The 14982-nt window shown below is 46.2% G+C and overlaps 1 protein-coding gene across 3 annotated transcripts in view; it reads left to right on the forward strand.

Annotated features, from left to right (window-relative positions):
- TTC7B (tetratricopeptide repeat domain 7B) overlaps nucleotides 1-14982 on the forward strand; it is a 277659-nt gene that overhangs the window by 114876 nt on the left and 147801 nt on the right. For all 3 annotated transcript variants that reach the window (XM_067556318.1, XM_067556316.1, XM_067556319.1), the window contains one exon: nucleotides 14809-14892. In XM_067556318.1, coding sequence (XP_067412419.1) covers nucleotides 14809-14892 — 84 coding nt within the window. The remainder of the gene's footprint in view (nucleotides 1-14808; nucleotides 14893-14982) is intronic.

The raw sequence follows: 14982 nt of genomic DNA on the forward strand, positions 1-14982 counted from the left end.
TCCGCCATGGGCACCGCCCGCGGCGACGGAGGTGGTCCTTGTCATCCTCCACGTCGGAGGCAGCAAGAACTCTGTCCCCAGCGTGGCACAGCACCCGGGGCCCATGACGGCCATGGCACCACCTGTCTAGTGGCTCGGGGTCCCACAGGGGGAACAGTCGTCTGGACAGCTGACACTCCCACAAGGCATCAAAGCAGGTGGCACAGTCAGCCCCTGTTTGGCCCCTGGGACAATGGCCTTTTGGGCCCCACGGTGCATCCAGATGGGACCAGGGCCCCAATCCACCCTTTCAACAGAGGTGCAGTCCGTGCCCCCAACACAGAAGAAGGCCCATAGACACCACTTTTTGGACGAGGAGTCGGACCCCACGGAGGGCCGCTCTATGGTCCCTTCGGGAGGCACCCGCAGGACATCCCTAGGCAGTCCTCTTTCCCCTCCCTGGACGAGACAGTTTCACAGGACCACATGGTGCCATTGAAGGGTTTCAGGGCTCACCAGGGACTGCTCGAGAGGGTGGCTTCTAACTCAGGACTGCAGGTGAAGGAGTTAGTGGAGGCTGATACCCTCTTTAATGTGCTGGTGGCGACTGCCCCAGTGAGGGTGGCCCTACCAGTCCACGATAGGATCCTCAAAATTGTTAAGGCCCTGTGGCAACCCCTTCCTCGGTCACCCCTATGTAGAGGTGGCTGGAAGAAGTGTTATGGCCGGCCGAAGGGTTCGAGTATCTGTTCACTCATCCAGCCCTGGGAACCCTGGTGCTAGATGCAGCCAACCTGTGTGACAGGCAAGGTCTGCCTGGTTCCATTCCCAAGAACAAAGACAACAAAAGGTTGGGATTTGTTTGGGAGAAAAATTTATTCCACGGCAGCCCTGCAGTGCAGGACTGCCAACCATCAGGCCCTCCTGGGGAGATGTAATTTTAAATGGTGGGACTCCCTCAGGCAGTTGCTAAGGCTCTGCCCCAGGACCAGGCCGCAGACTTCATCACGATCCTGGATGAAGGAATCAGTGGCTAGGGCAGCGCTCCAAGCGTCCAGTGACGCTGCTGACTCAGCGGGTAAGGCTATAGCCTCCGCCTTTTTCCACAAGGAGGTGCTCATAGCTGCAACCCTGAGGCCTGTCCCAGGAGGTGCAGCAATTAAGCCAGGACCTCCCTCTAGGGGTCGGCCCTCTTCTCCAATCAGACCGATGTGAGGTGGCTCGGTCAGAGGGACTCAAGGGCCACGGTTCGCCCTGGGCTGGTACACGCCTCAGACTCCCAGGCAGCGGTCATGGCCCCAGGCGCAGCAGCAACCAAGACCTCCACCTAAGCACTTTCAATCCTACAAAAGAGGGACAGAATTAGAGGGTTTAGAGGATGGAATCAGCCCCCCAGCTCATTCTCAGCCCCCCAGGGGGTCTGGCAATTGTAGGAGACAGTTTTGATGGTGCGCCCAAGGGTGATCCCCTATGGCTCTCCTGGACCCACCCCGCCCTGTCTTGAACAAGTTAAGGCCTTCTCCCCCATATGGGCAAAGATTATGTTGGACCGTTGGGTCCTCGGAATAGTCTCTGGAGGCTACACTGTACCACCATCCCCTCCCCCCCAACAGCAACTCCTCTTGCAGGAGGTGAACTCCCTCCTCAACATAAGAGCGGTGGTTATGGCTCACAAAGGCAACAGGGGGTTTGAGACCCCTACTAGACCTGCAGCATCTAAACAAACATGTCAAATGACTGGGGTATTGCAGGGTTTCCCTAGCCTCCATAATCCCTTCCAGGGATCCAGGAGACTGGTATGCAGCCCTCGACCTCAAGGGCGCGTACTTTCATTGGTCCCTCCTCCCCAGCCACAGGAGCTTCCTCCGCTTCATAGTGGCTGGTTCCCACTACCTATTTACAGGCCTGCTCTTTGGCCTGTCTTTGGCTCCAGGGGTGTTCACCACATGCGTGATGGTAGTGGAGGCCCACCGGAGGCGAGAGGATGTGCAAATCTTCCCTTACTTGGACGATTGGCTGATCAGGGCAGGTCCAGGTTCCAAGTGCAGGAGGGTGTGACCCTCGCTCCCTCCACATGCAGCAGCCTGGGTCTGCTCCTAAACAAGCAGAAGCCAACACTAACCCCCATGCGACGCATGGAATTCATTGGGGGCTCCCTGGATGCTTCCCAGACCACAGCCTCCCTGCCTCAGCCATGTCTCAAGGCTAGGGTCTCTATTATCTCCCAGCTGCATCGATGCCTCACGACAACAGCCGGGCGCCACCTAGAGCTGTTAGGTCACATAGTGGCCCGCACGTAATGGTTGGCCTCAGTGTACATGCCGAGCAGACACACACTGACTGGGTGGTCACAGTTGCCCCGCCCATCCTAGCCTCCCGAGGCTGGTGGAGATCGCCTAGGGCAATGTTGAAGAGTGTCCCATTCAGGGAACTGGTTCCATCGGTCACCCTACTCTCCAACACCTTGGATGTGGGACGGAAGGCCCACATCAGCCAACCTGAGTCAGAAGGGCTCTGGTTGGGGGGAGGACAGGTGCCTGCACATCAACGTGAAGGAGCTAAGGGCTATTCGCCTAGCGTGCAGGTTGTTCCTCCGGTTCTTGACAGTCAGGGTGGTTCAGGTGCTGACGAACAACACCGCAGCTAGGTTTATATAAACAGGCAGGAAGGGGCACGATCCTTGACTTCCTGCGAGGAAGCGGTCGTTTGTGAGTCTTGCCATGAGGCACGACTTCCACTTGACTGCCTCTCACCTCCCGGGAGTGAGGAACGATGAAGCTAATCACCTCAGCAGGGCATTTTGACCCCGCCACGACTGGTCGCGGCACCCGGAGGTGGTGGCTACGACCCTCCGAAAGTGGGATGTTCCCCAACGGGACCTATTCGCGTCGGCCTGGAACACAAAGTGCCCAAGGTTCTGCTTGCTCTGGGCGAGACTGGGTCAATTTCCTTCGCGTTCCTCACCAACTGGGCAGGGACCGTCATGTACGCGCTCCTGCCCAAAGTCCTACTGGAAACCCAGAGGAATAGGGCAGGCATCACTCTGGCCTGGCCGAGACAGCGCTGGTTCAGCTCTCTCGATCGCTCCGCCCATGGAGCTCCCTAGGCGGCACGACCTTTTCTCCCTGGTCCATGGCCGCCTGTTGCACCTGGACCGGGACTCCCTGCATCTCATGGCCCGGAGGCCCTGTGGCTGATGGAGGGAGTGAGACCCTGCCCGGTGTGGGTCCAGGACCTCCTGCTGGGCAGCAGGAAACCTTTTACACAGGTTGTGTATCAGCCTAAGAAGTGTCGGTTTACCTCTTGGGTGGAGTCCTAGGGCATTCCGCCCAGCCTTTCGCCTCGGTAGGCGATCCTGGAGCACCTGCTCCGGTTAAGGCTCCAGGTTATGGCGCTGACCTTGTTGAATGTTCACTTGGCAGCCATTCAGTCTTCCATCAGCCACTAGAGGGGAACTCCCTGTTCTCCCATCCCATGCGGATCAGGTTCCTCAAGGGGGTGGAGAGACTTATCCGCAGATCCGTGACCCGGTGCCTCCCTGGGATCTCAATCTGGTCCTCTCAAGGCTCATGGGGCCCCCTTTTTGAACCCGTGGCTTCATGCCCTCTGCTCATGCTTTCATGGAAAGTACCCTCCCTGTTGATCATTATCTCAGCCGGAAGAGTCTCCGAAATTAGGGCCTTGACCTCTGAGCCCCCTTATAAAGTATTCTATAAGATAAGGTGCAGTTGAGGCCGCACCCAGCCTTCCTGCCGAGATGGTTTCCCAATTTCATTGTAACCAAGATATTCTCCATGTGTCTCCCAAAACCGCATGGTTTGGAAGGGGAAGGGAGATGGCATTGGCTGGACGTGGGTCAAGCCAGCCTTCTATGTTGAGCGTACAAAGCCGCTCCGGAAATCGATGCAGCTCTTTGTCGCAGTGGCGGACCGGACGAAAGTATCACCTGTCTCCGCCCAGTGCATCTCCGCATGGGGGACATCCTGCATCAAGTGCCGCTATGAGCAAGTGAATGTGCCACTTCTGGGTGTCATCACAGTGCCCTCAACCAGAGCTCAGGCCTCCTCTGTGGCCTCCCTGGAGAGAGTGTCCCTGCAGAACATCTGCAAAACCGCCGCCTGGTCATCGGTGCACACCTTCACGTCCCACTATGCCGTTGTTCAGCAGGCGAGAGAGGACACGGTTTGCGGCAGAGCAGTGCCAAGGGCAGCTCATCGGTAACTCCTACCCACCTCTGAGGTATTGCTTTTTAATCACCTATTGTGGAATGGATATGAGCAATCACTTGAAGTGGAAAACAGGGTTACTTAGCAGTAACTGTTGTTCTTCGAGATGTGTTGCTCATATCCATTCCACACCCACCCTCCGTCCCCGCTGTCGGAGTTGGCAGAAAGAAGGGTCTGAGGGGCTATGGGGTCAGCAGTGCCTCATGTATCGTGACGTGCGTTGCACTCCAGGGGGCACTAGAGCCGACCCTACGGGGTCTGCTAAGGGGAAAAAAGTTCCGGGAGCCGTGCACGGTGGTGTGCACTCACCTATACTGGAATGGACATGAGCAATACATCTCGAAGAACAACAGTTACTGATAAGTAACCATGTTTTTCTGTGCTTGTTTCATTTAAATTAAGATGGTTCAAAGTAGCATTTTTCTTCTGCATAGTAAAGTTTTAAAGCTGTATTAAGTCAATGTTCAGTTGTAAACTTTTGAAAGAACAATCATATGTTTTGTTCATGAACATTTCAAAGTTACGAACAACCTCTATTTCCGTGGTGTTCGTAACTCTTAGGTTCTACTGTAGCTCTGTTTGATGATGATTCCCCATTTTTAATTACTTTTTGAGATCTATCAGTTAATCATGTCTTAATCCATTTAATATGCACTACACTGGTTTTTGTATAGTGTTGGTTTTTTAATCAGAATGCTGTGTGGTACTTATTCTTAGACTTTTGTAAAACATTTGACTGTTATGTCTATAGAGTTGTCGAGATGACGTTATGTCTAAAGCAAACTTGTGATCTTATCAAAAAAGATTGGTCTGACAAGACTTATTTTTCATAAACCATTCTGATTAATACCAAGCTAGCAACCTTTAATTATTTTTCTGATTGCATCCCAAATCAGTCCTTACCCTGACATCAATCCAGAGCAAAATCATGTATCTGCCCGTTAGTTCCCCAATCATTTTGCTTACCCTTTCAAAAGTATTGGTATATTAGCCTTTTTTCCCTTGAATTTGCCTAGATTCCAAGATTTTTTAAAAATCAACATCAGTGTTTTAGAAGCCTCCTCAGCCAAATCTTCTTTTAAAATTCTCTCTCTCATGTGCATGTATTATATCTGCAGAGCAACATTCTGCAGATGCAGTTGTAGGTCCATAAGCCATCTCAAGCCCTTCTCTATGACATTATGGATGTCATCTATTTCATCTCTGAATTCATATTTGGGGCACTACATTATGTGTTCAATAGTTTGGATGTTCTAACCTCAGTCAAATGAAAGGGGAGTCTTTGATTTTCCATTTGTGCATCAAGTAGCTGCATCTTCCATGGTTTATTTGGATGCAGTTCAGTATGGTCCAATGTCCATGTGACAAGTTGAAACCAGGAAAGTGGCTTGTTGGGTCAGTGATAATGTGCTTGTTTGAAACTGTAGATGAGGTTAAGACACTTCTTCGAGGAGTGTCTCTGTTGGTTCTTCACTTCAGGTGATGGTGCGTCCCTCTGCCCTTGATTGGAGAATTTCAGCAGTAGTGCCCATCTGGGTCTCACATGCACTGTCCCTGTCATACGCCATCATCAGTGCCTCATCCAGCATGCGTGACCTGACCCTTTTCAGTTCCTTCTCAACCGTCCTCGGTCTGAGATGGAGCTCCCAGCAGTGTCAAAACTGTTAGCTTATTTAATATTTAAAATAGTTATGAGAGTAGTTTTAGTAGACTAGTTAGATTTACTTACCTTTTTTCTTCCCTATTTACCTGAAAAACAAAAAAACCCAACAACTTTTTTCCTTTCCTACCCTTTAGAATAGTATGGCAATTCTGGCTAAGAGTTAACCCTCGGTTAGCAGAGATTTGTACTGATCCCTTTTCTCTTCAGGATCTCATTAATAAAATCTGCAGGTTTGGAATAATTTACATGGTCATATTTAGCCATTAGGGTTGCATAGTTGGCAACTCTAAATTGCAGCATTGCCAACAAGTAGGCCTTGTAGCTATAAAGGTCCAGATGTTTCCAGTCTTTTTCATAAGATGTGGACATGTATTGCTGTTGTCTACCATGTTGATTGATCGCATCAATTGCCAAAGAGTTTGGTGCGGGGTGGAAAAATAAAAGTCCATCCCTTTTGAAGGGACATAATACCTTTTATCAGCCCTCATATAGGTGGGTTGTATAGTTGCCAGAGTGTACCAGATGTTTTTGGCTGGTTCCATGAGTGCATCATTTATTGGAAGCACTATTTTTAAAGCTAAGAAGGTTTGCAGAATGTCCAGCATTATGTTAGAACTCTGGGACTCCTCCAGAGAATCTCCAGGCATTCTGCCACTCTTTAAATGTTCCTGGAATAGTTTGAAGTTGTCCACAGCTGTGGGTGGTGGAGGCATTATGGCTTCATCAGGGGAAAGAGGAGGAATTATTGGCAGGTGGTGTCGTCACCAGTTCCAGGGTCTCCTCTTGTTCAACGTTTTCCTCAGAGATTTCTGATGGTGCAGCCACCAAAGGTCATGGTGGAGATTTAAGTCTTTCCCTGTAGGGACTGGGAAGTCTACAGTGTTGCAGCACTACCCAACCTCGTCCCCTTTACTTCGGAGTTCAATTTCCAGATTCTGTGGTAGAGAAGGAACTGAGGAGGGTCAGGTTCCATACATAGGATGAGGTTCTGATGGTGGCACAAGACGGGGACAGCGCACGCGTGACCCAGGTTGGCACTGCTGCTGCAATTCTTCAATCAAAGGCGCAGGGATGCACGAGCACCTGAAGTGGCGCACCCATTGGGACACCCATCTCAAAGAACCTCAGTTAACTGCACAGGGTGAGTAATCTTCTCTTTTTCGTTCCCTGGATCTGGAGACATGAAGTGGTTGCACATGGTCCACAGTGTTTTTTTCAATTTCCGGCATTGTTGGGGTATGTAGCCTACTGAATGGGAAGTTCCAGATTGTCTTTGGTGAATGTCAGTTCTCATACTTGGCTAGATCTTAAAAGATAGTTGGAAGTTCAGTGTTTGCTAATACAAAAGCTATGGTAGAGGTGTTGATTCTAAAGTTCCCATGATGATTCACCTGGTCTGATTCAGCTGCCTATCCACAAGTTGGATATGGCAGCTTCTTGTCCAAACCAGTGTACAGTACTGTGCAACTGAGTATTCCTGGGCTAGGGCCGATGTTTGTATCACCAGTTGGTCCGAAGCTTGTTGCCACTCACTTTTGCATAATATTGGTGCAAGTCTTCGCTTTAGAGGCTACTTTCTTGAGGTGGTCATGAAAGGTCACTGTGCAGTCAAAAATGAAACCCAGATACATTGGCTTTGAGTCATAACACACAGTTTCACCACAAAACTTCACATTTAGTGCTTTGAGCGATTCTGTTGTCAAGGTGGAGACTGCCAATTGCTTGGATTTGGTCTCAGCCACCACTTTTGGAAGTACTCCTCCATGAGTTAAGATCAGATATAGGGATTACTTCAAGTTCTTTGAAGCAATGGGGCCTGAGTTGTGAGTGCCAAATCATCAGCATACTATGCTATTGTTTCAGGCGTATCGTTCGTATATGCATTGAAGAGTGTCGGAGCAAGTACAGAGCCTTGTGGTAGCCCATTATTGAAAGTGCATGGCTTGCTGGTTTGACTTCCAAGGTATACACTCATCTTTGGCTGCTAAGCATGGGGTTCAGCAGCTGGAGAATCTGCACCCGGGATCACTTTGGCCAGTTCCAGTAGTAATTCATCCTTTCAGACTGTGTCACATGCTGCTGACAATGAAAGCAGTACTGGTCTTGAGTTTTTGTTGGAATCCAGCCTCAGTGTTTGTAGTGAGGCCTAGGACCTGCTCACAGCTATTTCTGTGCAGTTGGAAACCAGCTTGCTCCTTGTGTAGGCTAGTATCTGCAGTGGACCAGATTCGGTTCAGAGTCAAACACTTCATCACCTTGTTGATGGTGCTCAAGCAGGAGATTGGCCTATAACTAGTAGGGTCATGTGCAAGTTTTCCAAGCTTTCAGGTTGTAATGGCTTTGTCTTCTCTCCACATTGGGGGGATTTCATTGGTCTCCAAGATGTTGGTGAAAAGCTGTATCATCAATTTCTGTGCCAATGGACCCAGGGTATATAAGAACTTGAGATAGATGCCATCTTCTCCCACTGCTTTTCCCAGTTGCATGGCTTCATTGGCCACATCAGTCTCTTTATTTGTGGATGGTCCAAACCACTGGGATGTTGGAGTGCTTGTGGACCTCACCTGCTGGAGTTGATGCCGGACTTGTCTGCGATACTGTTCGTCCACTGACTGTTTTGATGTCCGCAAAAATTTAGCATTGATGGCATTCGTTTTCACCTGCATTCTAATGCCATGCATGGGATTTGTAGTCCCCAGATGTCTCAGCAGGTTCCAGCAATGTCTGCATGAGTGCATGAAGTTTAGACCTTGTACACATTTGAGCCACCATTTCCACCTTGCTGCATCCAGTGCTGCCAGGAGGGCTTTCCAATTTCTGGGTCTCTACACTCAGCGTATTTATGGAAGACATCTCGGCTCTCTGCAGTGTAGCAAAGAGTGTACAATGATTTGTGTCCTTGGGGAATGTTCTAATCTCCCCCTCAAAGAAGGAGCTCAGTAAAACGGTGTGACCGAAAGGAACCCTGTATTCACACCCTGCACGCTATTGTAAATATGCATTGTGAGTTATTATTGTTAGGATGTTGTGAAGGCCCAGACTATAACAGGATTCAAAAAAGAACTGGATGATTCATGGAGGATAGGTCCATCAATGGCTATTAGCCAGGATGGGCAGGGATTACTGTTTGCCAGAAGCTGGGAATGGATGACAGGATGGATCACATGATGATTACCTGTTCTGTTCATTCTCTCTGAAGCACCTGGCATTGGCCAATGTCGGAAGACAGGATATTGGACTAGATGGACCATTGGTATGACCCAGTATGGCCATTCTTATGTTTTTATTTGAATACTAATACATTGCTGGTCAGTGATATCATGAAATGTATGTAGCAACATTTATATATAAAGTTATGAAATCCCCCATTGTGGTGTTAGCACATGCTTAAAACCACATAGTCCTGTCTAGGCAAAAGTTGTTAATCAGGTCTATCCAAAACAAAGAAATGTGTGTTTACATATAAATAGTAAACAAGGTGGTGGGAGATGACAGAAGACAAAGCAAATTGGCATTTCAACACACACGTGAGGGGGGAGAGCCTGGAGTGTCCTTCATCACTTGACTCCACGTCACCTACGTCACTGTTAGAAAACTTTGCTTTGAGGGGAAATCTTCAGAAGAATCCACTTAAAAAGTTCAATGGACTGTAAAGAGCAGGAAACCCCAAGTGGTCTCTTTTGTTTAAGAAGACAAAAGCACTGGCACCTTTGTGCCTCTGGGAGAGATCCTGACTAGGGAAAAGGTCAGTCACCATCTCGCTGGAAGACATGGGTGAAAAAATGTATTTTAAGCAAAGCCTTGAACCAAAACTTGCATGGTTATGTTTTTTACTTTTAGATGCGTGTTTTCACTTTTATTGCTTGTAACAACTTCTAACTTCATCTCATACTTGAATTTGCTAAAAATACCATCTTCTTTTGTAAATAAACTTTTTTTTAATCTAAACCAATTCAGTGCTGTGTTTAAACTGAATTTTTTGGTTACTCCAGTTAAAGTAGCAAACTCTTGAATACTGGCTCTGTGGATGTGGGGAAAGCGGTGGACGTGATAAACCTTGACTTTAGCAAAGCTTTTCATACAGTCTCCCACAGTGTTCTTATCAGCAAGTTAAAGAAGTATGGGTTGGATGAATGGACTATAAAATGGATAGAGAGCTGGCTAGATCATCGGGATCAACAGCTGATCAATGGCTCCATGTCTAGGTCGCAGCCGGTAACAAGCGGAGTGCCTCAGGGATTGGTCCTGGGCCGATTTTGTTCAACATCTTCATTAATGATCTGGAGGATGGAGTTGATTGCAGCCTCAGCAAGTTTGCAGATGACACTAAGCTAGGCAGAGTGGTAGATACCCTGGAAGGTAGGGATAGGATACAGAGTGACCTAGACAAATTGGAGGATTGGGCCAAAAGAAATCTCATGAGATTTAACAAGGACAAGTGCAGAATCCTGCACTTAGGACGGAAGAATCCTATGAACAGCTGCAGACTGGGGACTGACAGGCTAGGCAGCAGTTCTGCAGAAAAGGACCTGGGGATACAGTGGATAAAAAGCTGGATATGAGTCAACAGTGTGCCCGGTTGCCAAGAAGGCTAATAGCATATTGGGCTGCATTAGTAGGAGCATTGGCAGCAGATCGAGGGAAGGGATTATTCCCCTCTATTCGGCATTGGTGAGGCAGCATTTGGAGTATTGTGTCCAGTTTTGGGCTCCCCACTACAAAAAGGATGTGGACAAGTTGGAGAGAGTCCAGTGGAGGGCAACAAAAATGATTAGGGGGCTAGAGCACAAGACTTATGAGGAGAGGCTGGGGGAACTAGGCTTGTTTAATCTGCAAAAGAGAAGAATGAGGGGGGATTTGATAGCAGCCTTTAACTACCTGAAAGGGGGTTCCAGGGAGGATGGAGCTACGCTGTTCTCAATGGTGGTAGATGAGAGAACAAGGAGCAGTGGTCTCAAGTTGCAGTGGGGGAAGTGTAGGTTGGATATTAGGAAAAACGTTTTCGCTAGGAGGGTGGTGAAGCACTGTAATGGGTTACCTAGGGAGGTGGTGGAATCTCCATCTTTAGAGGTGTTTAAGCTGCGGCTTGACAAAACCCTGGCTGGGATGATTTAGCTGAGGTTAGTCCTGCTTTGAACAGGGCGTTGGAATAGATGACCTCCTGAGGTCCCTTCCAACTCTGATTCTATGTGGCCTGGGAGGTGGCATCCCTGCCTGATTGCCTCACCATGCTGCTGTGAGGTGATGCTGTAGTTGCGCTCTAGTTACAATTACAATGTTCTATAGCTGTATACATGCATGCATTCATAATCATAACTTGTATACAGATCTCCTAACGACCATCAAGTTCAGGAAATTATAAGAATTCATAAGAGACCTTACTTGACATGTATTTAATATGCAATAACACTGTATACAACCAGTTAATTCTTATTAAGAATAATGCTTATTCTTTGGCATTCAGACCCCTTGTTTTCCTCTTGGGATGTTTGGTCCCTGATTGTCACACCTTGTCATAGCTAAATTATCATATGCCATATGCATGCTCAATGGACCAGAGCTGCTTTTGTACATTATCAGCCTGCTTCGTTTTGTCTAACGATCTCTCACAGAAATGACCATGTTTATTATCTCATGACTTGTGATTTCACTGTATGTTCTCTTGCTGTGTAATATGAATTTAATATTTCTATCCCTCAATATACTTGTAACTCACTTGGTGGTGATAGTGGTGTATTGGGCCTTTATTAAAAAGCATTCCTCGCCTCACTCAACTCTTTCCATGAAAGAACTAATTAGCAAATATTTTACCGACAGAGGTAAGGAGGGTTGATATGTTCTCTGTTCTTGCCACTCAGTAAAGCTATAGGTTCTGCTCTCTTGATTGCTGCAATTCTTGAACTGGAATCAATTACTGATTTCAAAAGTAGTGTATTGATTGAGCCATGATAGCTGGGAGTATTTTGAGATTTACCTATTGTATGACTATGAATTCCAAATCCTGTTTTTATATTTGAAATAAGACATTTTCTCACAGTTACACTAATATAGAAGAAAGTAAAGACTTGAACCAGCAAGGTGAGGAGTATTTTGGCTCCATTTTGCTGGCTCAGACCCAGAATGCCCAGCACCTTGCAGAATCAAGCCCTAGATGTGAGATGGAGTGGGCAAGAACAGGCATGCAGTGAGACCAAATATATTCATGGAGTGCACAACACATTTGAATTTAAATTCATGAACATTATAAAAACTATATAGTGATTGTAAAACATTTATGTATGTTTTGGCTGCTGTGCAGGGAAAGAATTTTAAATGAAGAGATATCAAAATCACAATACATTTTCAAAAATCAGGGCATGTATACATACGCACACTGTATGTACCATTTTATAACAGAGTTTGCAGTGTCCATGACTAGGCATGTGTTCATATCTCATGGCAATCTTGAGACACAAAGAAACATTCAGTTGAGACTTCACATCTTAAAAGGGGGGGGAAGGACGGGAATGGACTGTGTGCAAATGTATGCAAAACAGAATTGCTTGTCTCCAGGTCAACAGCCTTAAGAATACCTAATACAGATAGGAAAGTAAACTTGAAGACAATATGTGGTGGAGGTCACGGAAAACAGAAAAGGTGACAATTGCAAAACAATATATCTGCTCTGAAAGAGCTGTCAAGATACTGGAAAACCAGGGTTCGCGAAAAATGTGTGGGATTGTGGTACAACTGGTTAGTATCAAAAGCAGCAGTTCATTGGCATTCACATTGCTAACAGAATTGTTGAATATCCCACTTTGCATATGAAAGAATTACGGTATCGTGGGCGAGAACAAGTAGGTAAATCAAAGCTAAAGAGAGACTCTGATCATTTTAATGGTGAATCTTTGAGAAAAGGAGACAGTTTTATTAGCAAGAAGACATCATAAGGACCCACTTCTATATCAAGGGAATTAGATCTTTGTTTCTGGATTCGAGTTCCATCAAAATATCTCCCAACATTCAAGAGGCTATAATGAATGGCCTGGGTTCTCCCCTTGGTGGTGGGGCAGATGCTGCCCTAAGGGGTGGGTGGCCCTGAGGAAGGGCCAGCTGCTGCCCCAGAGATTAGGTGGCTGTGGGCAAGGGAGTTTGAGAGAGCCCTCCTTGCAGTCATCCCACCATAGCAGCTTCTGTGGCTCCTGTCCCGCTCGGCTGTCGGAGGTTAACTACTCACTCTGGGCATTGTGACATGGCCTCTGATGCATGGTGTTGCAGTGCTGCTAAGGATTGGCTAGGCTAGGGGTTCTCAAACCTTTTTTTGCTGGGCCCCCTTTTTAAAATATTTCAGGCTATGATGACCCCCACCCCATGCCTTACCACCCTTACCGGCATGCATGGGGGTTGACAGCTCGCAAACCTCCCCCTCCCCCATAATAACTTCATGACCACTTGAGGGGTCACGACCCCCAGTTTGAGAACCCCTGGGCTAGGCCTTCCTGATGGGGGTAGCTAGACAAAATTTGAATGAATGGTGCAGTGACCCTGTATGCCAGGTTGCAATGCCAGCTGCACAAATCTGTGCAACAGTGCTGCAGAGGAATTACTGATGGTTTAAAAACAAAACCAAACCCAGTGAAATGTAAATGTGCATATGGTACAGAAATTTTTAAAGATCTTAATTAGCAATACTCCTGTATTCAAAAGGATTTCCTATAATAAGAAAACTTAGAATATGTAAATTCTATTCAATAAACAGAATGCCTAGTTAACACATTTCTTACTATTTTCATTTGTTTCAGTATTGTATCATACTTCACTTCAGCTCCTATTATATAGAAACACAAAAATATTGGCTTTGTTTTCTTTCTATGTTTTCTACAATACTGAGGACTCATTTGAATACCAGAAATAGTATTTTGGTTCTTAAAGTTTGGTGGTATTTATTGGACATCTGTGAGTGCAGAACACCTACTTTGTATAATAGGGCATTGCATGCTAGGAAGGTAATTGCTAAATCAGTTTGTTTAGTCCAGAAGAGCATCCAGTCCCTGGACTCCCTGGAGCTGGCCTCATTTATAAAACCAGAATAATAAGTACAAGAGGAAATGGTTTCTTATTGCCAACAGCAAACAAGAAACTTTTGTAATTGGCAGATAACACTAATTAAACATATTAAATCTCTATATAGTAATGATTATTGTACCTTATAGCATCTGGTTACTTAAAGTGAGAGTCTCAGCAGAATAGTCAAGTATATTAATGAATACTCTGATTGATGTCATACCCAACAGTAGTTTGAGTCCAGATGTCTTTAAATTGGAAATAATACTGCTAGATCAATTTTTCATTGTATCAATGACCAGTTTGGAGGCAGCTACTGCTGTAACAAGTGTTCACTTTGAATAAGAAGGTGGGTACGTAGCTTCCTTTGGCGCTTAGGTCTTGAATAAGAACCTAGGAGCTTGAAAGTCTCAGGTCCTGCATCTCACAGCCACACAACAGATCTGTATCACTCCTTTAATCAGAATAAAGAGGACCTGCCACCATGGAAATATTTAAACATTCATGGTATGGGAAAGAGAACTTCTTTCCTCCGCTCTTAAATTTTGTAAATTTCTGTTAGAATTTTCCTCTGACGGTTTCTGCTTGTTTTGTCTTGTTTAGTAGTAGTATTTATTATTTCTATTATTGTAGTGCCCAGGACCCCATGTGCTAGATGCTGTACACACACAATTAAAAGACAGTCTTTTCCCCACAGAGCTACGTACCTAACTAGTTTTGAACCAATTAGATTTTCATTTCATATACTTCAAGTGAGGCTGTATATGCAAAATAATCCTAAGGCTTACCTGTAGATTTGTATCTTCTTAGACCATTAAGATAAGCATGTGCATAAATCTTTAAAAGCCCTTAATGAGTATTTTATAAATGTATTAATCATTTTTATTTTCAAATTAGTGTTTAGAAAGAGCAATGAAGTTCGCATTTGAAGAGTTCCATCTTTGGTATCAGTTTGCACTGTCCCTAATGGCAGCAGGAAAAGTAAGTCTAATATTTTCTGTATATAATTCTTTGTATTGTGGCTAGTAATCATAAAACTTAGGACTTACATAGTGTTCTTCATCTTCAGAG

The sequence above is a fragment of the Emydura macquarii genome, unplaced genomic scaffold (genome assembly GCF_026122565.2).
Source record: "Emydura macquarii macquarii isolate MOO-44397 ecotype Brisbane River unplaced genomic scaffold, CSIRO-AGI_Emac_v2 contig_1713, whole genome shotgun sequence".
Classification (NCBI taxonomy): Eukaryota; Metazoa; Chordata; order Testudines; family Chelidae; genus Emydura; species Emydura macquarii.